The 24,435-nt window shown below is 40.9% G+C and overlaps 2 protein-coding genes across 3 annotated transcripts; one reads left to right on the top strand and one right to left on the bottom strand.

The window, feature by feature from the left end:
* The first annotated feature begins 242 nt into the window (after positions 1-242).
* hpcal1 (hippocalcin-like 1) lies at positions 243-17,693 on the top strand. The gene is made up of 4 exons (XM_026142403.2): positions 243-589; positions 6,404-6,871; positions 7,985-8,090; positions 16,935-17,693. Exons 2-4 carry the CDS (start codon positions 6,494-6,496, stop codon positions 17,030-17,032), a joined length of 582 nt encoding a protein of 193 aa, XP_025998188.1. The 5' UTR covers positions 243-589; positions 6,404-6,493; the 3' UTR covers positions 17,033-17,693.
* On the bottom strand, positions 17,609-24,256 carry pdia6 (protein disulfide isomerase family A, member 6). 2 transcript variants are annotated; one of them, XM_026142400.2, is made up of 13 exons: positions 24,105-24,256; positions 23,613-23,754; positions 22,991-23,048; positions 22,305-22,431; positions 21,559-21,662; positions 21,300-21,445; positions 20,875-20,989; positions 20,341-20,481; positions 19,841-19,925; positions 19,468-19,540; positions 18,916-19,074; positions 18,738-18,834; positions 17,609-18,289 (listed from the first exon to the last, which is right to left on the bottom strand). In XM_026142400.2, the coding sequence occupies exons 1-13, from the start codon at positions 24,121-24,123 to the stop codon at positions 18,224-18,226; spliced, it is 1,332 nt and encodes a 443-aa protein (XP_025998185.2). In that variant the 5' UTR covers positions 24,124-24,256; the 3' UTR covers positions 17,609-18,223. The 2 variants fall into 2 exon arrangements, with proteins under 2 accessions (XP_025998185.2, XP_025998186.2); XM_026142401.2 differs by having other exon boundaries at positions 21,300-21,442.
* Positions 24,257-24,435: the final 179 nt, after the last annotated feature.

Raw genomic sequence — 24,435 nt, 5'->3', positions numbered from 1 at the left:
TACAGTGAAGCTGCGAGTGTGGAGGGATCCATTCAGTGTATCGGGGGGAGGGATTTAAAGTATTACTTAAACACTACAAAACAGGAAATGCCATTAAAATGTTTTTTAAAATACATGTCACGGTCATTCTGGCTTTTACTCAGTGTCCCCTCGATTAAACTGCTATTGTTAGTAATTCTTCAATTGATGGAGAAGGTTCAATCCCTCTCCCGGACGAAGGAACCCCCCCCCAAGGAGCAATATGGAACATTCGGATAAAAACCAAGCTGGGTGCCACATCTTCCACTAAATGATAAAGCCGCTACACCGGGAGCTGGAAGCAGGACATACTGAATAGAAATAATAATAATGATAAAACTATCTTGGAAGAATAATTACACGCTTTTTCATATCTTTTCTTTTGTCTGAAAAGTGTTTGGGTGACTCGAATATTTTCTCTCGCGTTGGAGTCGGTGGGAGGAGGTGTGAAGTTAAACTACTGCAAGTTAACGGTTAAGTTCGGCTGCTGGTGACGCCTTACAGTGGGAAACGTGGGCTTCAAACATTTACTCTTTCAGCCGGAGGACCCATAGATACCTTCAGGAAAAAGGTAAGTTTATATTAATTTTTTAGAAACATTTCTCGTTACTGTGAAGTCCACTGTGCTTCAGTGGCTACTCTACCCTGGACTGCTGTGGCAATTTCCCCAAGACAGGACTACACCCAGTTAAAACACATCTCATCTGCCCTGGAAAGTATTCCAGTAGTAAAAATATTATCAAAAATGCAGCTTAGTGGCTCACAAGTCTTAATGCAGACTACATGCTGCAAAACAAAACCTGATCAAATGTAATGCACTGTTTTATTTAATTTATTAGTCCTTTATTTATCCAGGTGAAAAATATCATTGAGATTAAAAATCTAATTTCCAAGAGAGACCTGGAATCATGGCAGCAAAAGTCAAAAACACATGCACCACATAACTACATTACAAAAACATATACAATACAAACATGTAAAAAATATACAGTAACAGATCATTAAAGTGATCAACTATATGCATCTAGCTAAAGAAAAATAGCCTTAGACAAGGCACATTGAGTAATATTGAAGCACATGTATTACATGTATGCGAAAGCACATAAACTAAATCAAACCTAACAGACAATGTTTTGTGCTTCATAAAAAGATGTGCTTGTCCAAAAAATATTTGTGATTAGGATCAGCAGATATTATAACTAAAGAGTGTGGCTGAATGTGTGGGAGGGGATTTAATTCATCTTGGTTTGATCTTTTTTTTTTTAAGGTTTCATGTATAAGTGACATGAACTAAGTATCAAATCAAGTTTTTAAATCACAGCTTGCCTAAAAATGCTACAGAAACTGGTAAAATGTTAATATTATAAGTTCAAATACTCACTGTGTGACATCTTAGAAAAAAATAAAGATCTGCCAGCTCCTTTTCTTGCTATGGGATTGCCATCTAAAACACTGTCTTGCTAAATATTAAAAGCCTACTCCTTTCATCTACTATTTCACACTATTGTTGCTGTTTTTCTAGTTAATTTCACACATTTTTTTTTTTCAGATAAAAAGACCATAGCTATCACGTGAAGAGTACGCATCCAAAATTAAATACACCCACTCACCAAGTGTTAAAGTAATAAAAATACACATAATAATTTTGCTGTTGTAAGCTTGAGCGTGCAGAATATCTAGATTAGGTCCAGTGCATGGTAATGTCAAGTGATGAATATGATACTAATGTTTCAGATTTAAAGTAAGGAAATATTAAATGCGCGCACACACACACACACACACACACACACACACACACACACACACACACACACACACACACACACACACACACACTCGAGTCTCAATATATCTTCTGCCCTGCGTGTGCCCCAGATTGACTGTTACACTGCCTTTCCCTCATAAGCTGTAGCACTACTATACTGTTGCCTTGACTACTGGTGTGTCAGGGGACCTCATCCTGATCCACTGCAATGATTTTCTCTGACATGAGTTCAGAGAGACTGCCACGAAGCACCGCTGAATGCGAGAATAATGGGAGAGCTCATTTTCTCCTTAGCTTATAAATACCTCACACCAACTCCTCAACCACCTGATGGAGTCCCAGTTACCAGTGGTTCGCGTACTCGAGGCTACAGCGCTGCTCTGCTCATCCACTGCAGAGCAGGCTAAAACGGGCACGCTTTCTCTCTGTGCACTGAGCCATATCAGGTTGTTTGGATTACATTCCCTTTAAAAGAGGCACGATGCAGAGAGCATTAAAAACATTCTGTCAGTCGTGTTTATCAAGAGTTAATGAAGGGAAAAGGTTCAGTGTGAGCCCGCTTGCAATATAAAAACAGGAGTGGGGATGTCTGTTGTATTTGTACTAATTGACAAATGGAAAACCTAACAATATCCACTAAGAATACTAGTGGATGTTCACAGTTTAGAGGCTTTGTCTGAAAATAAATTAAAACAAATACTCGATTGTATCCTTTTTAAGAAAAAGTAATTACTTATGTACATTTAGATATGACTTTAAGCAGAAGTTGTCTTTTGATTCCCACGCTCACTAACAACTGGTGGAAACATAAGCATGAACTATTTTCTCTGTAAACACCTAAGGACAGATATATTTAAACATATGCATGCTGCATCTCTGTATCTGACTGTCATTGTAGTTTCCTTCCTGTTCTTCGTGAAATAATGAGCATGTTGGAAAGAATGTTTTTTTTTCTTTGTTGTGACATAGCCCTACTCAGGAAATAAAGTGGGTCTAAGAATGGCAAACAGCAGTGAAACGGGTTTACAGGAACCCCCGCTGTAGCCTTGGGGAGGGGGGATGCATGCTGCACTGGAGCTTGTGTGAAACAGTCTCATTAGGCGGAGAACCCACTGGAAAAAAGTGGATCATACGGAACAAGGAAGGCTATGGGGGTTGGGGACAGGGACAGGATCTGTTGCTGTGTAATCTAAGGGAACCGCAAACACTGAATGTGAACTGGCAATCTCGAGGGGCTGTAGTGTATCAAGCAACGGTCACAAGACTGTGTTCAGCTCACCAGCTCTGCAACCCCACCAGTCAAGGCAGAGAGGACTTTATTTTCCCTGAACCACATCATTTCCTGAGTAATTCTATGTCACAACAAAGAAAAAAACTTTATTAAAACAGCCTTTGAAATCCCAGACCAAAGCTTGCATGCATAAGTAGGAATGTTTTAAATGTTATAAGCAGTACTGCAAATCTATTTAATCACTTTATTAAAGGAAATTACCAGAACTTGCAGCAGGTAAAAAAAAAAAAGAAGCTTTTTGCAGGAATACTTTTAATTCAGTTAACAGTTTTAATGAAAAGAAAAATATGTTATCTGATAAAGAATGTTTTAAAAATGCCTAATTACAGTGGAAAGGGTTTGTTTAGGTTTTTAATGAACATATTTCAGAGGTCACTGCACTCTGTAAGACTGTTTTGCAACCCGCAGCCTTATGTAAGTATGTTGCTATTACTTACTAAAATAACTAGGCTAGAGCACATGCTGTTGCATATTATGAGTATTTTCTCTTAGCCTCAGAGGATCTTGAAGCATGAGGGTAGCACTTTTTCCATCTGACAAGCTGTTGTGTTTCATGTGGCTTTGTGTTTGTTTGAGGGAATAAATAGCAACGCCCATATTTATGTCTACTCGGGCTCAGCCTGCGCACTGAACTGTCCTGGAAAAGTCCATGTGACACAGATCTGAGGAGGTGCATCCTGTTGTATGTTAAAACGGAAGGACTATAGTCAGGCCTGTAGGGCAGTGTGTGATTCATGCTGTGGTCCAGTTAAAACAGAGGCAGCAGACATGATAATATATTCTCAAAATAATAATCACCTTTTCTCTAGTTGCTCAGTGCTGCTGTGAAATGTTGAAGTGTCTGAGACACCACAAAATGCTACTTTGTGGTCATGTGTTAGTATTTTTCTTTGCAACAGGACGTAGAAGCCTTTCACTCTCTTTAATCCGTATAAGCAATAATAACACCTTGGCTTTCAGGACAGTTAGTCGATCAGCCTGGTCACTGATGGATGGATGTGTTTCCATTCAATTTTTTATCGACATCCTTCATAAAGGATGAATCTTTGTGACTTTAACGATTGCCTGATTCAGGCCGACACTGCGGCAGGGTGGTTAGCACCGTTGCCTCACAGAGAGAAGGTCCACCAGCCAGCCGGGGACTTTCTGTGTGGGATTTGCACTTTCTACCTGTGGCTGAGTGGGTTCTCACCAGATACTCTGGCTTTTGCCAAAGACAAGTTTGCAGTTCTAAATTAACTGTAGCAGTAGCAGTAGTATCCTTCAGTCAACAGATATGCACTCGTGAACTCACCGTTAGACAATTCAAAGTTTTCCAAATTCCTAATTTTGGAATGCAGTTTGCATGAGAAAAGAAAGCTGGATTGAGAAATTAAATGTATTATTGTGTTGTACTTTGATTTATTTTTATCTGTCCAGAAACCTGAGTGACATAGTTCCTTGTTTGACTTACAGACCTCTGTGTCATTCTGTGACTTTGATTCATAAACCTACAGGAAATTACACCTGTCTGGCAATTATAACAAATATGGCGTCTGTTTCAAAAGGATCTCATCCAAATTCAAGCCGCTCTCATTTGTTCTTCGCCAGATGGATCGTTCTGTTGCCAGAAAGACAGGAGCGCTGGGGTCCCAGTAATTGAAAGAGAGAGAACATGGGTACAAAGCTTCTCTCCCATAAATTCATTATATCAGCACAGAGGAGTGGAGGTGTTATTCAGAAAGATTATTATATAATTGCACTGTGGGTATTAGCAAAGCAACTCATATAGTATAGCTGGAAATAGTTTCTCTTCTATGTGTCATACTTTTTCCATTCTTTCTTCCTCCCTACCCCCGCACATCTCTCTTTCTGTCCCTCCCACTCACACTTTACCAGATGCATGTGAAAGATTAGCTCAGGTTTTGGCCAGTTTTTCCTCAGTTTTCCAGAAAACGTTATCACAAATGTGAAAGTTGCTTTCTCGTTCTATCCCACGGAGCCACAAACCAACCATGCTAAAAGAAAACTTGAGGTAATTTCATAGAATCAAACAGACAATTTGTAAGTAAGAACATTTTCCTTCTACAAAAAAACCCCCAAAACAAAACAGCTGTTTCCTCTTGTTATTTTTTGGGGGAAAAGTGTGGCACATTCTTAACACCTTCCTCACCTAAAATAAAGATGCAGACATATACATGATGACACCTACATCACACATTTTCTCTGAAAATATCAAAACCTTTTTGCTCACCGGCAAACACGTGTCAGCGTCTGCTTCATAATGAGTTTTATGCAGGAGGTTTTATTTTGGATGTGATGTGTTTATGCATCCTCATATCACCAATCATGAATATCCCTGTATACATGAATAAACAGATTTTGCAGAGTAGAACCATGGAAACAGAAGCAAACCACAGAAAGCAAACGTGAATAGAACCAGGTGGTCAAATGCTTCGCTGGCTTTGTCTTTTCTGTACGTATTTATAGCAAGCGCTCGTGTTTATGTGTTAGGTTAACAGGTACGCTGCATTTAAACACTGACAGATTTAAGGAAAATGAAAGCAGTAAATACAGGACATTAAAATAAAATCACTGCAAGAACATAGACAACAGTTAAGAACCGCAAAGTCAAGAAAAGACAAAGAGAAAAGTTTAACTTTAAAGTTTTTTTACCTTAACACTGGATGATTAATGTCTTGAAACAGGGTGTGTCTTAATGTGGTTTCAATGATCGCTCGTTCTGCAGTGGCATCTTTGCTGTTGTAGTTTAAAACCAGTGGACTTGTCTATGGACTGACTTGGATGCTCATTTACTTGCTCTCTGAATTTGCTCTTTAATCATTGTGTCAATTCCACCTTCTTAAAATCAGTTAGGAGATTAATTTTCCCATGAAGGTGAGGATTATTGTCAAAATGAATGTTTGGCCTTCTCAGTGACAACAGTCAGTATCAGCCTGACCTTTTAGAAAGTGGCTTTATTGAGAATTACAATGCCCCAGGACACTTGTCCCTCTACCATGCAGTGAAAGGTCGATAAATTATCACCATGCCTGACAATTAATACTGTATCCACGGAGACCAGACCACCCCCTTGCTCCATACACATGTGTGCACACACATAGTGTTTTGTTAACATCTGCGTTGTAATCTTATCTCTTTTTTTTCTTGTGTATGGACCCTGTTTGAATTATCCAGACTTTTTCCCCCTCAGCTTGTTTGCCTGAAAAACATCCTCAGAACATGTTTTCTGATGAAACGCTGCTGCAAACTGAGTGGAATTATTGACCCCATGAATCATTTATGATATTCACACAGGGATATTAATGAGGGTTATTGGTCCCCTGTAGGAGCAGAGGAAGCTGGAAAGTAAAAGCACAGGGAGTGGAGGATAGGAAACACCAGCCCTGCTATCGCCCTGCCTGCAAAGGTGCTTTGTCATGGGGAAACAGAACAGCAAGCTGCGGCCTGAGGTCCTGAACGACCTGAGAGAAAACACAGAATTCACCGACCATGAGCTGCAGGAGTGGTATCGCGGCTTCCTGAAGGACTGTCCCACCGGCCACCTGACTGTGGACGAGTTCAAGAAGATCTACGCCAACTTCTTTCCCTACGGAGACGCCTCAAAGTTTGCCGAGCACGTCTTCCGCACTTTTGACACCAACGGCGATGCCACAATCGACTTCAGGGAGTTCATCATAGCACTGAGTGTGACGTCTCGTGGCGGGCTGGAGCAGAAGCTACGCTGGGCCTTTAGCATGTATGACCTGGATGGGAATGGCTATATCAGCCGGGCAGAGATGCTGGAGATAGTTCAGGTGAGGACATACTATGTGCTGTGTGATTGATACTACAGAGCAGAGGTTTTATATGTGTGTGTGTGTGTGTGTGTGTGTGTGTGTGTGTGTGTGTGTGTGTGTGTGTGTGTGTGTGTGTGTGTGTGAGCTTATCACATTTTAATAAACAAAATCTAGACAAATAACAACGAGAATTGGAAAATAAGTCAAGAGAGTAAATTAGTTTACAATAAACGATCACTTTTTACATTTTTAACACTTTTACTGTATATAAGACAATGAAACGATATCATTTCCTTCTGTCAAACAATTTAAAAAAAGATATAAAATACATTGTATAAGCCAAATAAAAGCATCTGGAACATGCTGTTTTTTCTTATATCAGTAATAACTAAAAATATTTATATTATTCAATCATTCTTTTTATGACTGTTAATAAATAAGTTTAGCTCTAATTTTTGCTGTTATATGCACTTTAGCCTCCTGGTAATGGCTGTTTTTAGGTTCAACAGTCATCTGCAGGCTGCCCTTTCTGTTTTCCTTATCACTGTGGTTATATTTACTCTTCCAATAAGGTGGGCTGAGCAGTCTGGATATTGGCTTAGTCCTTCGTGCTTGTGGAAACAAATAAATGTGAAAAAAATAAATAAAATAGAGACCATGCACTGGGTACTAATGAGCGCTAGGACCACACCCATTAAAATAATTATTTAAATTTAAGAAATACTGTTTGTACACTAAATAAAGGTATCGCATACAGGGAGTAATAAATACAAATGAAAAAAGAATGATGTGGAAAAATAACAGAAGCCATGCTGTTGCAGCTGGCAGAAAGCATTCTGTTTTCCAGAATGACATATTTCTCTCCTTTACTTAATCAAATTTTAATATTATACAAGCAGATAAGTGAGTTCAGAAAGACCTACTGCGGGTGAAACGGCAGGATCTTTTGTTGTCAGACCAACATCATTATCTGCTAGCTAACAGAAAACAGGTCAGAGCTTTCAGACAATATAAGCAAAATGATGTCAGTGGCAACGGTTATTTTTCATCAGTGCGCCCTAAAAGCTTCACGCACGTAGCCAGCAAAATCAATACACACATCACAGGAGTCATTATTGTCTTTTTTTATAGGCAATTTACAAGATGGTGTCATCAGTGATGAAGATGCCCGAGGATGAATCAACACCAGAGAAAAGGACAGATAAGATCTTTCGACAGATGGATATTGACAATGATGGTAAGGCTGGTGTCTTATTTCCATGTGCTGCATACATCATTCTGAACCAAATTGTTCTTTTCACAGTAAATAAATAAATCGACTTTTTATTAATGCTTAATCAGTATGCTAGTCATGCATCTGGTCCAACTAAAACTGGTCCTGTTATAGATGGACAGTTTGACATTGGGAAGAATAAAGTCAACACTTTAAATTGCTTGTTAGTAAAATTCACAGCCACTGAGTTTGGCCCGCTTTTGCTTTCAGAGCTACCCCTAATTCTTTGTTGTGCAGATTCAACAAGGTGCCGAAACATTCCTCAGAGAGGAATATTGCTCCATATCGACGTGACAGCATCACACAGATGCTGCAGATGTATTGGCTGCACATCCATGATCCGAGTCTCCTGTTCCACCGCATCTCTGGAGGCTATTTGAGTACAGTGAACTCATTGTCATGCTCATGAAACCAGTTTAAGATGATTTGAGCTTTGAGGAATGGTGCACACTGTGCTCATTAAGGGACAGACATAGTCAGCAATAATACTCTGGTAGGCTGTGGCATTTAAATGTTGGTATTACGAGACCCAAAAGGAAATAACCCCCACACCATTACACCACCAGCAGCCTGAACTGTTGATACAAGGCAGGATGGATCAATGCTTTAATGTTGTGCATGCCAAATGCTGACGGTAAAAACCTGAATTTCGAAATCAAAATCAACTAATCAGACCAGGCAACATTTTTCTTTAGTCTAATATTGATGAGGCTGTGTGCAAATTGAAGCCTCGCTTTGCTGTTTTTAGCTGACAGCAGCGATCCTCTGCTGCTCTAGTGCATCTGCATCTAATTCGACATGTTGTGCATTCAGATACTCTTCTGCATACCTGGATTTATTATAACTATTATTATAAACCAAGTTACTGTTGCCTTCATATCAGTGTAAAGCACTCTGGCCAGTCTCCTCTGAACTCTAAAATCAACAAGGCATTTTGGCCCAGAGAACTGCCGCTCACTGGATATTTTCTCTTTTTTGGACCATTCTCTGCAAACCCTAGAGATGGTTCTGTGGGAAAATCCCAGTAGATCAGCAGTTTCTGAAATACTCAGACCAGCCTGTCTGGCACCAACATGCCACGCCACATTCAAAGTCAGTTAAATCACCTTTCTTTCCCCTTCTGATTCTCATCTTCTACTTCAGCAGATCATCTTGAATTGCTGCCATGTGACTCGCTGATTAGATATTTGCATTAACAAGCAGCTGAAGAGTTGTAGCTAACAAAGTGGCCAGTGATTGTATATTTGGTGCGTAAACCACCTGATAAATACTGTTTGGATAGTTATTGTAAAGTTGTGACAAGTGTTGTTGAAACTTTATTAATGGCGAAGAGATGCTGTGAAGAGTATCGATAAACATTACACTGATAGCTACTATAAAACTAAATCTGATGTTTATATTAACTTTTCAAGAGTGCATGCGTAAGCAGGTTAGGTGGCTTTAGTGAAACCACGATTGTGGACTTCTGGTTTTAGTTTTAGTCATTAGTTCTGTTTTAACTCGTGCTTTACTTTTGTTTTCACTATCGGCTTGGTTGGATATGGCCACAAAGAAAAAGAAAAACATATAGTACTGTGCAAAAGTCTTGAGCCACCCCTCATTTCTTTATGTTTTGTCTCCAAGGAGTCAGACTTTTTGTTTTGTAATTATTAGTAGTCTTAAGCACTTTAAAGTTTTCTAGACTTTTTATTTGGACAGTAACTGCTTTTTCACTCGTTTTCAGTCCTGTCCTTGAACCCGACACCTTTTCGGGGGTTTTGTTATCTTGTTAAGCCACTAAGCACTGACATATGAATCAAGTATTAAAAAGGGCACCCACCTAAGACGATGGACTAGTCTTGTGTTTACACATAAAATACAACTTAGCCAAGGGTCTATTTTGAACTGGATTTTTAGGCACTTAACAGCCTGGTGCAAAAACATACAATATCATTTGATTTCTTAGAATCCAGTTAAAATGACAAACATAACAAAGTTTGACAGGCATGCAGTAGTATTTTTGAACAAATAACATTTACTCCTAAAGAGCTCCTAAATATGGAACGCCAGGACTGCCATAATGAATTAATTAAATACACCATTAAATAATTAATTAAATGTGGCAATAATTAATTAAAATTGGAATTAATTAATTAAATAAATAGTTATGATATATGTAATTAATTAATTATTGACACATTTAATTAATTATTTATGTATTTCACATTTTAATTAATTATTGACACATTTAATTAATTAATTATTGACATATTTAATTAATTATTTATGTATTTCACATTTTAATTAATTATTGACACATTTAATTAATTATTGACACATTTAATTAATTATTGACACATTTAATTAATTATTTAATGATATATTTATTTATTTCATTTTGGCAGTCCTGACGCCTGGCTCTCATCATGAAATAATTTTATCTGTCAGCCTCACCCATCAAACTCAGGGGGCGGGGTTAACGCTGATCGAGTCAAAACCATTGCTTTGGCCTGGTGGCCATTGTTTCTAGCACACAACAACCGGCATGTGGAAGCTAACAGAACTGAGCTTTGAAAAACCCTGTTTGTGTGTTACCAAATACCGTTTTAATATTTTTTTAGCCGAGAATGTAGTGGTTTAATCTTCATGTGTCTGGTCGGTTTGTCAAGATACAGCCTCTTTGCAAAAGTGTTTCGATGATTTCGGAGATGTCGTCCCAGTCTCACGGCAAAGCGTGGGATAGACCCGCTCGCCTCGCAAGCAATCCCACCGACAAAGCGCAGGCCCCGGTACACAGCTGTAGTAACCCCCGCTGACTTCTTTTACTGAGGTTATATTTATCGGTGTTTTATTTCCTGATGTTCTTATGTGTCCTACGTGTTTCAGTCGCCAATTCTGAATTATAACTAACATTAAAAACATGTTGTGGTGGGGCGTGGTCTGCGGGGCCGTGCGGACGCACCTGCACGGCATCCGCAATCACGCCCGCCGTGTTAAAACACGGGGACTGAGGGGTTGGTGGTGGTGTGGTGTGATGTGAATCAAATAAAGTTGGCTCTGAACGTCGCTCTGTGGTCCCGCCGTGCCTTATTCATGCCACATTGGTGCCGAAACCCAGGAGGCGGCATGGCGGGTACCTACCAGAGCCAGGAAAGGAAAGAGCTGGCCGAGATGGTGGCCGAAATAGCGGCCACCCAGCGGAAGCAGGCGGCGGAGGTGCGTCGCCAACAGGAGGAGCTGCGGCAGGAGAGCGAACGCCACCTGGGGAAGATGGCAGAGCTGGCAGCGCTGCTCTGGGCCTGGGCGCCACCCCCACAAGTGTGTCTCGAGGACAGTGGAGGAGCCGTGTGGGTCACCTCGGCAGCCGGAGGTGGTGGACGAGCCACGCGGGGGTCCGAGCCTGCCGGAGGAGGAGGAGCAGCAGCCGGGTGAAGGGCTGCTCCTGCCGGGAGCGGTGGAGGAGCCGCTCCAATCGGAGGCCGAGGACGAGGCGGGCGAGGGTCTACACCTGCCGGAGGCAGAGGAGTCGCTCCACCCGGAGGGGGGCGAGGGGCGGTGCCTGCTGGGGGCGGAGGCGCAGTGCGGGGAGCCGCTCCAAACGGGAGTGGCGGAGGCGGTGGCGGAGCAGCTGTGCGGGGAGACGGAGGTCCCTGCTCCAGGGCAGCCTGTGCAGCCGGAGTTGGAGGCAGAGGAGCGGGACAGCCCCGCTAGGCCGGGGATCGGCGGGCTGGCTAGTCCAGCCTCGCTGCCACCAGTCGATTCTGCGCGCCTGGCGTCTGCCCAGCCGCCTGTGTGCAGGAGCACACGGCCATGCCGCTGGGGCCGTGTCCGCTTGCTACGCGGCCGACCTCCGGACCAGCTTCGTCGTTGCCGCTGGATGCGCGGGCGGCCACCAGAACGGACGCTTCCCCGTCGCTTGGTCGGGGGCTGGGGCGCCGATGTGTAGGGGCCGAGTCTCGCCCCAGGTCGCGGGGGGGAGTAGGTTTGGCCGGATCACTCCCCGGCCTCAATCGGGCGATGGGGGTATGTGGTGGGGCGTGGTCTGCGGGGCCGTGCGGACGCACCTGCACGGCATCCGCAATCACGCCCGCCGTGTTAAAACACGGGGACTCAGGGGTTGGTGGTGGTGTGGTGTGATGTGAATCAAATAAAGTTGGCTCTGAACGTCGCTCTGTGGTCCCGCCGTGCCTTATTCATGCCACAATGTTTAAGGAGGAGAGAGAGCAAATCTGTTTAACATCTGATCTTTGGGTTTTTGTTCAGTAATCAGCGTGACCTGTGTATAAACGCATAAAAGAGATAACGTTGGTGTTTCCGTCATGTAGTAACTGCTGGCTTTAACTGTACAAAGGTTGTTCGACACTATGAAACACATACAGACTTCATGATGTTCGGCTAATATTTTTATTGTGAATATTAATCATGCTGACCTCGCTCTGTACACCACGCAGCGAGGTCAGCATATCCACGATATCCTCAGCTCCATGAGTTTCCCAGCTGACTATCTAACTGCCAACTATTCCAGAGACGTGAAAATATACAGCATAAAGAAAAGTGTAAGAGACTCAGCAGCAGATTAGAATTACAGTTATACATTTAATAAATCACCAAATGAATCCAAGAAACGAGCAAACCTGTTCCGACAATTTGAATTTGTATTCCCTCAGCTGCAGACTCGCTGCTGTTTAAATGTTTGAAAAGGAAGATTAGATATAAACAAACGTCAAACATAGACTCAGTCTGCCTTCACATTTGATATGAGGCCAGCACGTATAGTGGCCTCAGCAGGCTATTACTGAAATACACGTGCTATATCATAAACTATGATATAAACAGGGAGGTCCTATTAACATGTTTAGTTTTAAAGGACACCTTCCTGCCTTTAGTCTCATTCATGAGCAGTATTCGTTTTTTTCTAACATCCAGAAGTCTGCACAATGTGTTTCATAGTTTGTAACAAGCCTTTGACAGGTAAACATAACATGACCGAAAAAGCAAAAAAAAAAAGAGAGAGAGAGAGAGAGTGTTGATATAAGAAGAGAAAATTCTCTCAATTATGGAGACAGGCAAATGGTTCATTTATGTTTGATGTGTGTTTATTCCTCCTTAAATATCGTCGGTGAAGTTCGCCATGCACGTCAGATTTTCCTGCGCATTTTTATACCTCTGCCAACAGAGAGAGAAAAAAAATCACATTCTAACAGACAGCTGGTGCTTAGAATACAGTTGAATAACTATTAAAAAACAGATGATATTTAGATGATAGTTCAGTCTAACACATGTGCCAGTGAACCATTAAACGTCTGTGAAACTATGCAGTTATGAAACGTAACTTTAACCTCAGCCAAACCGATTTGCTCAGTTGTAAATAAAACAGCGAAGTAAACGTGACCCGACAGACAGAACCTGAGTGAATGAAGTCCACTGAGAGCTAAAACTCAGCTGAGGTTTGAAAGCTGTGTGCCGGTGATTGGACATCAGCCGCTGATGAAGCTGTTCGCCTATAAAGTGCTCTGTAAGGAAACGAGCTCCAGCAGCTCTGCGCTCGGGGAAAACACTATATTTACTTATCTTGTGCAGAAAAATGCGCTGACATTGCTTTATATCGAGCACCGGCTGCCCAGTTAAACTGTGACTATCACCAGGTAACTAGGCTGTTTCTTGAATTAGCAGCAGGTGTTAAACAGCTGACAGATGAGGAGGAGGATGCATGCAGGTAAACTGAGGGTCTGCTGAGCTGATCGCTGGTTTCGTGAGAAAAATGTCAGCTCGTTCTTTATGTTACAGAAGCACAGAGACACAAGACCAGGCGGAAAGAGACGATCGTTCGGTGAAAATGAGAATCTGCGAATGCAACATGTGGAACACGGAGAGTGGAATATGTAAACAAACCGGTTAATGTACCCCCTCGGTGCGCTCTGCATGCTAACTGTTAGCAGAGCTAGTGAAATCTCTGAAAACATCTGAGCACTTTTGCAAGCATGTTCTATGTTGACAACCTGACCAGACATACGGCGCGACATTCGCGGCTAAAACACTGTTAAAAGTGTAGCTGGTGACAGAAAAACGGGGTATTTTAAAACTACACCACCACCATTGCTGCCTGTGATTTGATCTGCATTCTGGGATAACTGGCTGCCCCAAGTCTACACAAGCAATCGATTATCTAGGATCGACCTGTTTTGACTTACTTTGCACGGCAACCAATCAAATGTTAGAGAAGCTGCATGGGCAGCGTTAACCCCGCCCCCTGAGTTTGATGGGTGAGGCTGACAGATAAAATTATTTCATGACGAGAGCCAGGCGCCGGGACTGCCAAAATGAAATAAATAAATATATCATTAAATAATTAATTAAATGTGTCAATAATTAATTAAATGTGTCAATAATTAATTAAAATGTGAAATACATAAATAATTAATTAAATGTGTCAATAATTAATTAATTAAATGTGTCAATAATTAATTAAAATGTGAAATACATAAATAATTAATTAAATGTGTCAATAATTAATTAATTACATGTGTCATAACTATTTATTTAATTAATTAATTCCAATTTTAATTAATTATTGACACATTTAATTAATTATTTAATGGTGTATTTAATTAATTCATTATGGCAGTCCTGGCGTTCCATATCTAAAGAGAAATCCAGGCATATCTCTACATGGTGTGCAGTGTGTACTTAAAAAAATGTGAGGAAATAGGACAAATCATCTAAGCCAGCATGCGTATTCATTACATTGAAAGTCTACTCTTACCTCCACACTACTAACCTAGCGTAGTATTGGCCTCCTCTCTTCTTTTGTCTTTGGCCAACAGTAACATAGTTTCCACCGTCACCCTTTTGGCTAACAGCATCTGTAGTAGTTAACCTGAGCACCAACCAATCTGATATGAAAATCTCATTCTTGATGAGAATGAGATTTCCATACAATATGTCAATTTTTCGATATTTCCACAAGCATGTTTGATTTGAAAAACTTTACACCTCCCCATCCTAACACAACCCTCCCCCATTTATCTGGGCTTGGGACCGGCATTCCCCAGACCTCAACATTATTGAAGCAGTATCGGATTATCTTGATAGAAAATGGAACAAAATGGAGTGAGCATCCAAAGAAGAGTTTTGAATGACCTTTTGGAGGATGCAGAACTTTTCCTGAAGTCTACTTAAAGAAATGAAAAGAAAGCTTCCCTAGGAGAGTTCAAAGAGTGTTGAAGCACAAAGGCGACCATACCAAATATGTTTCAATAAATCCCTGTACCATTTTCCTATTTTAGGAATAAATAAAAAGAAATGTGGTTTGAATAGAGTTCAGTGTGGGTGGTCAAACCAAATACTGACTTTCTGACTCTTCAAACTTTTTTTAGGGTATAATATAAAGGGTTTTTGCTCTTTATATTGATATTAATATTTATATATATTGCACGCACCATATGTATATATTTACCTTTATGTTTGCATGCTTCAGTATTAGTGTAGTATTTTCCTAGCAAAATATAAAGAAATTAGGCCGCATGTGACGCAAGACTTCTGTACAGTTGTCTGTTGTGAAAGATTACTTATGTAACAGCTGTTTACATGAAAACCATGACTTGCAGAACACTTTTGGCACTTTGATTCATGTCATATCACACGAAGTAGCTATGATTGGCTCCCAGCCTGGTGATCCACAGGCTTACCATAAATGGATTGACACTTAGAGTGACTTGAATGATACATCAAAAAATGCACTTTCCTTACTGAATCTGACACGTCACAGCTCAAGATATCTGGAGCTATGGTGCTGGGCAGGAGTGTTTTGTTTTGACATTGTGAAGGTCAAGCTGTGTCTCAGACAGACGTTTTAAGACATCATGTGATGCCATATGCCACGCCTGAAACCACAGCTGCAGAGGAGGGTAGAGGGTAAATTGTAGGCTGCATCCGCGATGCTCAAGGATGTTTTTTCCACATACCCATGAAAGCTGGAAACTGTATTGAACTACTTTACTCAGTTTTCCAAGGACCAAAACAACGTAATAAAATTCTGCTGAAAGCATAACACATCTGGAGCTCTAAAAAGAACGGATGTTCCCGGCATCACACAATCTCTCAAACACAGGCCACTTGTAAAGTCCAAATTTTACATTTTTTTTGGGTGGTGTCAGTGCCACCTGAAGGTAACCTAACACATTTAAAATGAATCTTTAAGCCCTATTAAGCTAACCGGCTAATCAGAAATCAAGACCACTAAGGAGCTTGGGGAAACCTTACCTGATCTTTGCTTAGGTTGGGGCACCCACTGCCTTCCTGTTAGTCAGAATACTGGCAGTAGTAGCACTGGTGTGATTGGTCAAACCAGACCCAGTAAGTTACAGAGCGAGTGAACCTCTTATCTAATGCTATTATGTAAGAAAAAGTAGGTGTTAGACTCAAAAAAGTGTAATTTTCTGCTGTTTCATCTTAGAATAATAAAAAATCTTTTAAACAAAATTAAAGTACACCTGATATGTTTTTACCTAATTTCTGTCATATGTATACTATGAGAGTGATGAATGTTCGGGTAAAACATGGTTAAGGTTTCACATCTCTCATGCAGAACTGCACTCGCATAGAGTTATATACATACAGCAGCGTCACCTGCTGGACAAGAAACATGATGGCTATGAATACCATGATTCTGGCTCAGGTCCTTTAGGTTATTTTAAACTACTTAATGCAGTGTTATTTGTCACCATCTCAAAAGAAACATCAGTAGCTGATTTTTGTGGGTAGTTGCTGCATGTAAAACATTTTCATGTTTTACTGCTCATAACTGACATTTTCTTTTCCCCCCCACAGGCAGATTGTCTTTGGAGGAGTTCATTAAAGGTGCCAAGAGCGACCCGTCCATTGTCAGACTGCTGCAGTCGGATCAGGGAGCCTCTCGTCAGTTCTGAGGACACAGTGAAAGTGATCACACCCTGCAGCTCATGCACACCTACATCCCTCCAGCTTTGTGCCGCTTGTTCTGACAGAGGATCAATCTTCATCACAGCCCCTCCTCCTTTCAATTTAACACTCCATGTCTTAATGTTTACATTAATGTACACTTCTCTGGTCAATGTGGCTTTTTTCCCTCTGTGGACAATGAAGTGGATTTTCAGTCAGGGCATTTTTTTTTGTGCATTTCAAAACGTCTCGTTTTGAATACCCGTTTGCTGTAAGTGCCATATCTTTTATTTATGCTTACAGGATTATATGCTTTCAAGTATTATGACTTTCATGTTATACTCTCATGTTATACTAAGAGGAAACTAATTAAATCACTTAATTCTATTCAATTTAATTGTTAAAATGTGGCTTATTGTTGTTCTTTATTAATTTCCTTTGGGATTAATAAAGTATTCTGATTCAAGATAACAGTAGCTTGAACTGGCACAAGCTGCTGTATTTAACAAGCTCTCTCTATGCCTTTGGTATTGCATGTGCTCAGTGAAATGAGTTTACAGTTCATGTTAATAATGAGGCAGTGATTATTTTTAATTTCTTTTTATTTTTGTAACAAAAATGTCCTTTTGTTTTCACACAATTGAAATAAAGTTGTGTAAGAAAAATCTACACAAGAAGTCCCCCCTTGGTATCCCCATTTGTCCTGGACACACATGATGCAAACTCACCAACATCCTCAGTCACTGGTTTAAAAAGAGACAAATTTAGTCACATCAGGTGGGACGTTTAAGTGTTAATTTGACAAGTCCACATCTCAAAGTAGGTGCTTGACGAGGGCAGGAAAGGCAATGTTTTAAAAAGTGAAACAATGACAAAAATGTGACATTCGGAAGCTCCACCCTCCTCTCCTCAGTGGGCGGCAGCTGTTTTAAATATGCGGCATCTAGCGTTCAGCAGGTATGTGAGAAAGAGTTCACTCAGAGGACACGACACACTCTCCCCTCCTTCCTGTCCTCCTTGTGACTAACAAGATGATGTGAGAAACCGCAGGTGTCTCTCATGTGTCTTTTCAGGAGTATTTCAGTAACTGGGCGACCGGGCCTCCCATTCGTCCACAGGAGAGGGGAGGTGGAGCGCACAGGACCAGACCAGACCAGACCAAACGCAGATAGTCTGGATCAGTCCTGCCCCATTTGGACTCATAACTCGTCCTTGAAGTCATCGAGTTCTACATCACTGAGGTCGTAGTCCTCCTCCACGGGAAGCTTGAGGATGACAGAGCGTAAAATAAAGACGAGCTGTCAGCAAAGACTGAGATGGACTGAACCTCTTCAAAGATTATTTAAAGAGACAAGAAGGTTATCTGGATTTAAGAGCACTGCAATATTGCATAATAATGCAGATGGAGTACAAAGTTTCAGTGCAGAGGCGGTACAAAGCTGGTAGGCATTTATTCTGTTACACTAAGCAGACGTACAGATTCAGTTTAACTACAAATTGCTTGCCCTGGACTAATAGTTTGTCCCACTGGGACAGCCCATAAACCTTGGGTTCAGGGGATAATCCAATCCTGTCATTCTGGCCCTTGTCTGTGTTCAGCTTCAGTACCCGTTTTCTGATTCACCTACCAGTTAAGGTTGTTTGACTACCCTATGCTAGTCTACATGCAGTGCTACACATTCCAACCATTATGTCAATGTGATTCCCACTCACCTGTCCATCTTTGCCGTCCCATGGTTCAACAGTGTGAAGCTTGGGCATGACGCCACCTCCCAATGTGGCAGTTGAGCCACGGCCCACAGAAAGCTCCCTGAAAAGATCAGCACATGTGAGTGACGCTGCTCAGCCTACTCCAAGTTGTGTAATGTATTTGTTAATTACACCTCCTTACCTGAGGAACTCATGAATACCAGTCTCACTGAAGGAACCCCTGAGCAGAGCAAATTTCATCTTGCGTGTGTTGATGGCAGCCATGGCAGGGTAGCCGAAACCACCAATACCAAGAGAGGATTCCAGCTCCATCTGAGCCCCTGCCTCGGTCCACAGCCAGCTGAGAAGAAAGAGTCGGCCGTTAATCACCGTCATCATTTCCCTTACTATATCGGTGATTGTAGTGTATGTACCTAATCTCCTCTTTCTTTAAAGGGTGTGGCAATCTGAACAAAACTTTGCATGAACATCGTCACACATATTGCAATTATTAACTTCTATATGTTTTTAAAGAAAGAGTCATTATACATCCCAATTCTTATGATTTGTATATTCATCATCCCACTGCGAACTCGATGTTACGCTCTTCCTTACATAACCCGTACGAAACTCAATGTTCACCAGAATTTGTCCTTTTGTTCAAGTCACCACTAAACAAGGAATGAATATGAAACTCTTCCTACTCGAATTTAGTGATTTGTACACTACTGTATGTCTGGCCTTGGGTGCTTACCCCCACATCTTCTTCTTGTACTTCTCAGCCATTTTCATCATCACATCCAGGTAGCTGTTCCTACCTGCCGCGCCTGTTAAGACATAATGACCAGTGATGATCAGCTATTCAGGAATGAACTGTTACTGCTTCTGGTAACTCTCCTGCAACCTGTTGTGAGGTATAGCCTTACAGCTCAAGGCGGAACCTTTTTTCATGCATTAAAAATATGTTTTTAATAAATATTGGGAGCCCACTAAAGCCATGCTCGAGTCATGATTAATGACATAAAATAAGTAGATAAAAGTTAAAATGATTTATTTTCATTAAGGGCAAAAATGTCAAAGAATCTAAGAAGAGAAAGACAGATCTGAGTTCATGTGTGTGATCCCACCTGTGTCTAGGATGTGCGGCAGGACAGCAATTATACACAGCTGACTGTCCTCACAGGTCTTCTTTAAGACGTCTTCACTGAGAATCTGAGAGACAAAGAATTTAAAGTAAACACAAATTTAATATTCTGACATGAATTTGCATTACTTTTTATTGCAAAGTGCTTTCATCACCATACCGTGTATACACCCTATATATCAGTAGTATTAGTAGTTTAATGAATAGTAATTTATATTTACTCTATAACAGGCTGAATGTTTGTTCTTCGCTTCTATGTGCCTACTCTTCAATTTTTGTATTTCATATCATGACAATAAAAGGTTTTTATTCTAACTTTCTAGTTAGAATTAATATATATTTTTTACAAACTATACATTAAAATACACATTAAATCAGGCAATTTTCTTGTAGACTATGACAACATTATCTTCAATTTGCATTTTAAACTGTAATTAAAAACAATTATATATGACTTTATCATACAAATATGAGAATACTGACCTCCAGCAGTTCTGGAGGAGGAGCATTGTCAGAAAACAGATCCAAAGCCTTCTCAATAATGTCACCGCGGGTGCGACCTCCTTGGTAGTCTTCTGGCTCCTCACCTTTGCGGAAAATCTTGATGGTGGGAAACCCACGGATCTACAGAGGAATGATTATCAAACAAGAAATCAAGGTCTGCAGTTTTGACTATGAAGCTGGGTTTTACTCAGGCAAAAACATTCTGATTTAATTAGTGTGACACGACTAAATCCACACTACAAATGCATTTTTAGAGCTTTGAAACTTAACATTCTGCTAAAAAGCAGCAGAGGCTATAATTCAGTATCAAACGCCAGTAAAAACATGTAAGTGTAACACAGACCATTACAAATGACTCGAGAGTAAGGAAGTATCCAAGGCAAAGTGGCCACTGGATTATTGTGCACAATAATCAAGTTGTGCATTTAAAATTAGCCAAGAAAACATGCAAATGTTTTTTTTCACATCTAAAGAGTGCACCTTTTCAAGACTTGAAAGTCAGCTGTTACTCACCCCATAGCGACTGGACACGCCCTGGTGTACAGTAGCATCAACAGCTCCGAGGCGAACTTTGCCCTTGGTCTGCTCCTTGACAGCTGTGGCTGCAGCTGCCCATTCAGGCTCCAGGCTGTTGACAAAGGAGGAGAGGTGCTTAGAAAAACTTTATCATTTAGCTTCTGAGATACTGACATTTAAATCAAGCAAGAAACTTTATTTTCTTCAGAAATATCAAATGGTATTAAAGGTATTGGAATAAAATCCCTAAAACCTCACTGAACAGTTTTGAGTGGGATTAAATTCTAGTGGAGGATTTTCAGTGAGACTTATCCAGGCCTACTGGGCTATTATTTCACTTTTTCAACTGCACTAGATTGTTACAGTGAGAGGATTTCAGTTTCCTACTGCTTGGAATTAACCGTTTCGAGTACCAAACTCACTTCTTGCAGTGTCCACACCAGGGGGCGAAAAACTCCACCAGCCACACATCATCACTGTCCAACACCAACTTGTTAAAGTTGTCATCAGTGAGCTCGACCACATCTTTCTTGTTCCCACCACTGCTGCTGCCACCACCACCGCTCTGCTACAAGCCAGTTATCAGTTACATAAATCAGCTCATGTGTGTTTTCTTAAAGCTTTGTGATTTCATGCAAGTGCAAAAAAAAAAAAAAAAAAAAAAAAAAAAGGGTTCATTACCTGTTTGTAGTCAGAGCCACCAGATCTGCCGCTCAGCCTCTCTTTCACCAGGTTACGAAGAGCGTTCATGGCTCCATCCACGATGGCCTGGCTGCTGCGTCCACCTGCGTGGTTGTCAGAAATGCAGATTTCAGTTAACGCAGCCTCAAACACAATCACAGGAAGAAAGGCCTTGAAAGCTATGAAAATAATACCTTATTAAATACAGTGTTTTGTACAGGTCTCTTATAAGCCCTGAAAGCAATAAAATACTCTGTGAAGTCACAACTATGCTTGATAAGACTCAAGATGACCCTGTTCACAGACGTAGCAAGGATCAGCAAACAAAGTCATAATGATATGATGGACTGAGCCTGCTGGAGAGATAAAACATTTCTGCCATAGACTTCGGGAAGGTGACCTTGTGTAGATATAAGTACACGTAGCAGGAAAGTGAAATTCAAATTGGATGCTATTACACAGGATGACTTTTCTTGCTATTGCTCATCTCTATTCTCATCTAATAGATGCTTCTGCTTAAATTGTTTGGGGGGGGGGGGGGGGGGGGGTCGCCTGAACTTTCTTTATCAAGATAAGATGTTAGATTATTAAGAAACAAACCAGCATCCCCTTTTCTATTAATTCTATTAATTATTATGTTCAGCTTATCAGTTTACTCAACTTATTCAGTAGGACTTGGAAGATTTTACTATGAAAAAATACTTTCAATTTACACATAGGAAAGTTGTAGCAGCAGAGTTCTGTACCTTGGTACTCCTCTGGTTTGTTCTTATTAGCACCAAAGATCTTGATGGTGGGGAACCCTCTGACACCATACTGGCCACCCAGTGACTTGTGCTGGTCAGCATCCACAGCACCAACTTTGACAATACCCTGAGGAAAAGTCACAACACACAATTTGGATTATGCAGCTTCTGAGTTTATATTCAGGTCAACTTATTTTTATTTGGCTTAAAACAAAACTTTAGTTTGCATGCCAATGAGCAATTGCCGTTAAACTGGGATTTCATTACAGGAGTTGCCCATATCAACAATACTGTGTGGAAAAAGGAGAAGACATTTCACGAAATAAACAAGTCATTTTTAATCTGGATCCTGTCATCCCAGGTTGGATAACGTCTCATTTCTTCCTAGTTTTCAACAACAGAAAAGTTAGGTAGATAGCACCTCTTTCTTACAGGAAAATATCCCTTATTAAGTAACCATTTTTTATTGTTAAATATCAAATAAAAGGCACACACACATAACCATCCACTGAATGCGCTGTCACTGAAATTACTGTGAAATTTAAAGTCAAAGCCCACCGCTGAATATTTCTCCACAACAGATGTAGGCGTTTTTAATGCAGAGGAGGCATTCAGCTGAGAAAACAGGCTGTCAATCAGAAAGTCTACAGGGCATCAGATAGATGATCACGGCAATTTGTATTTACCTTGAGGGCAGTAGCTGCCTTCTTCCAATCAGGAGCTAGATTTCGACAGTGGCCACACCTGGCAGAAAGCAACAGAGAAAGTGAAATCTAAATCCATGTTTTTATACACAAACTCATTTTAATGTTAAAAAAACAACATCATTTTGCCAGTGTGAGATTTATTCTACAGTCCTTCAGTAATGACCTGCTAAATACAACGCACAAACAGCTATGTGGCACCCTTATTAGTCACTGAACCAAATGCTCTGGTATTAATAGGGAGTGAATATTTAACACTTGATTTGCATAGATTTTGTGCAGTCACATCTCCGCCGACTGCCTCTTGTTGCAGAATTGAGTTTTGCTATACCAACCCTGTGTGCACGCAAGCATGTAGACTGTGTGCATCTACGCACTTTGTGTCTCTGTTGAGCACTTTTGCACGAGATGGTGCTCAACCTAAGGAGGAGCTACCAGCTTACCAGACAAGTCTATTCCTATCACAAGTACAGATGTAAAACAGATGACTGGATAATAAAATACAAAGATGAGAAACTGGTATTTAAACTAGTCACTGGCTGTTCTTAGAACACTTGTTACCACTACAAGACAAGAAGAGTCCATCACAGTTATACAAACTCACCAGGGAGCATAAAACTCGACCAGCCACAGACTGTCACTCTGGATCACCTCTCTGTTAAAGTTGGATTGGGTGAGCTCGATCACATCATCACTAGCCGAGTACAAAGCTTGGACAGCCAGAACCAGAGAGCAGCCCAGTACTCCTGAAACAAAACATGAGGACAAGAGGAAAAGGATGACGCCTAGCAATGCATGCTCATTCACCGAAACAGCCACTTGGTTTAAGAAAACAGCGAAAAAATGTTTTACATCTACTTGTGTGCAGTTTATAATCTACATTTATTTAACAAATAAAGGAAATGACTTTGATTATTTAATTCAGTAGACGATAACGAAGGCCTGGCTCTGTTCTCTGAATCTTAACTTAGCTATTTAAGCTAACAAGACGAGCAAAAAAAAACAAACTAAAACGCCGCCAAATTCACATTTAGTTAACAAACCCACAAACCTTAACTTTAGTATAAGCAGAAAAGCTTCTACTGTTGTCACTCACCGAGTAAAAGTGGCTTCATGATTTCAGCCTCTCTATGCTCGTCTCCTCACTTAGAACAACACAGTCCGCTGCCGCTGCGTCGCTCACAAAAGTACACAGAAAAATCTCACCGTGGCCCACCCTGATTGGTCCGCTGATGCCGACGCTTGAGCTCAGCCAATCAGCGCGCGCCGTGTAGTTTTAATGGAACCGGTACACTGAAGACGGGAGAGAGCGGCCGGAGGAGAAAGGAAGCAACACATGTAACAGCAGCAAGAGGATGTGATCCGTGAGAAGGCTGACTCATTACAAACAGATGGAATGCGACTGTACATATTAAACACAGTATCGT

The sequence above is a fragment of the Astatotilapia calliptera genome, chromosome 15 (assembly GCF_964374335.1).
Source record: "Astatotilapia calliptera chromosome 15, fAstCal68.1, whole genome shotgun sequence".
NCBI classification, from domain to species: domain Eukaryota; kingdom Metazoa; phylum Chordata; class Actinopteri; order Cichliformes; family Cichlidae; genus Astatotilapia; species Astatotilapia calliptera.
Note: the sequence above shows the minus strand (reverse complement) of the source record. Positions and strands in the feature narration are given on the sequence as shown.

Coding starts and splice junctions, on each gene's coding strand:
- pdia6 (XM_026142400.2), bottom strand. Junction 19,075..19,467: donor TACAAGAAGAAGATGTGGGG/GTAAGCACCCAA, acceptor CTTTCTTCTCAG/CTGGCTGTGGACCGAGGCAG. Junction 18,835..18,915: donor GGTATTCATGAGTTCCTCAG/GTAAGGAGGTGT, acceptor TGATCTTTTCAG/GGAGCTTTCTGTGGGCCGTG.
- hpcal1 (XM_026142403.2), top strand. CDS start 6,494: ATGGGGAAACAGAACAGCAAGCTGCGGCCTGAGGTCCTGAACGACCTG. Junction 6,872..7,984: donor AGATGCTGGAGATAGTTCAG/GTGAGGACATAC, acceptor CTTTTTTTATAG/GCAATTTACAAGATGGTGTC. Junction 8,091..16,934: donor GATGGATATTGACAATGATG/GTAAGGCTGGTG, acceptor TCCCCCCCACAG/GCAGATTGTCTTTGGAGGAG.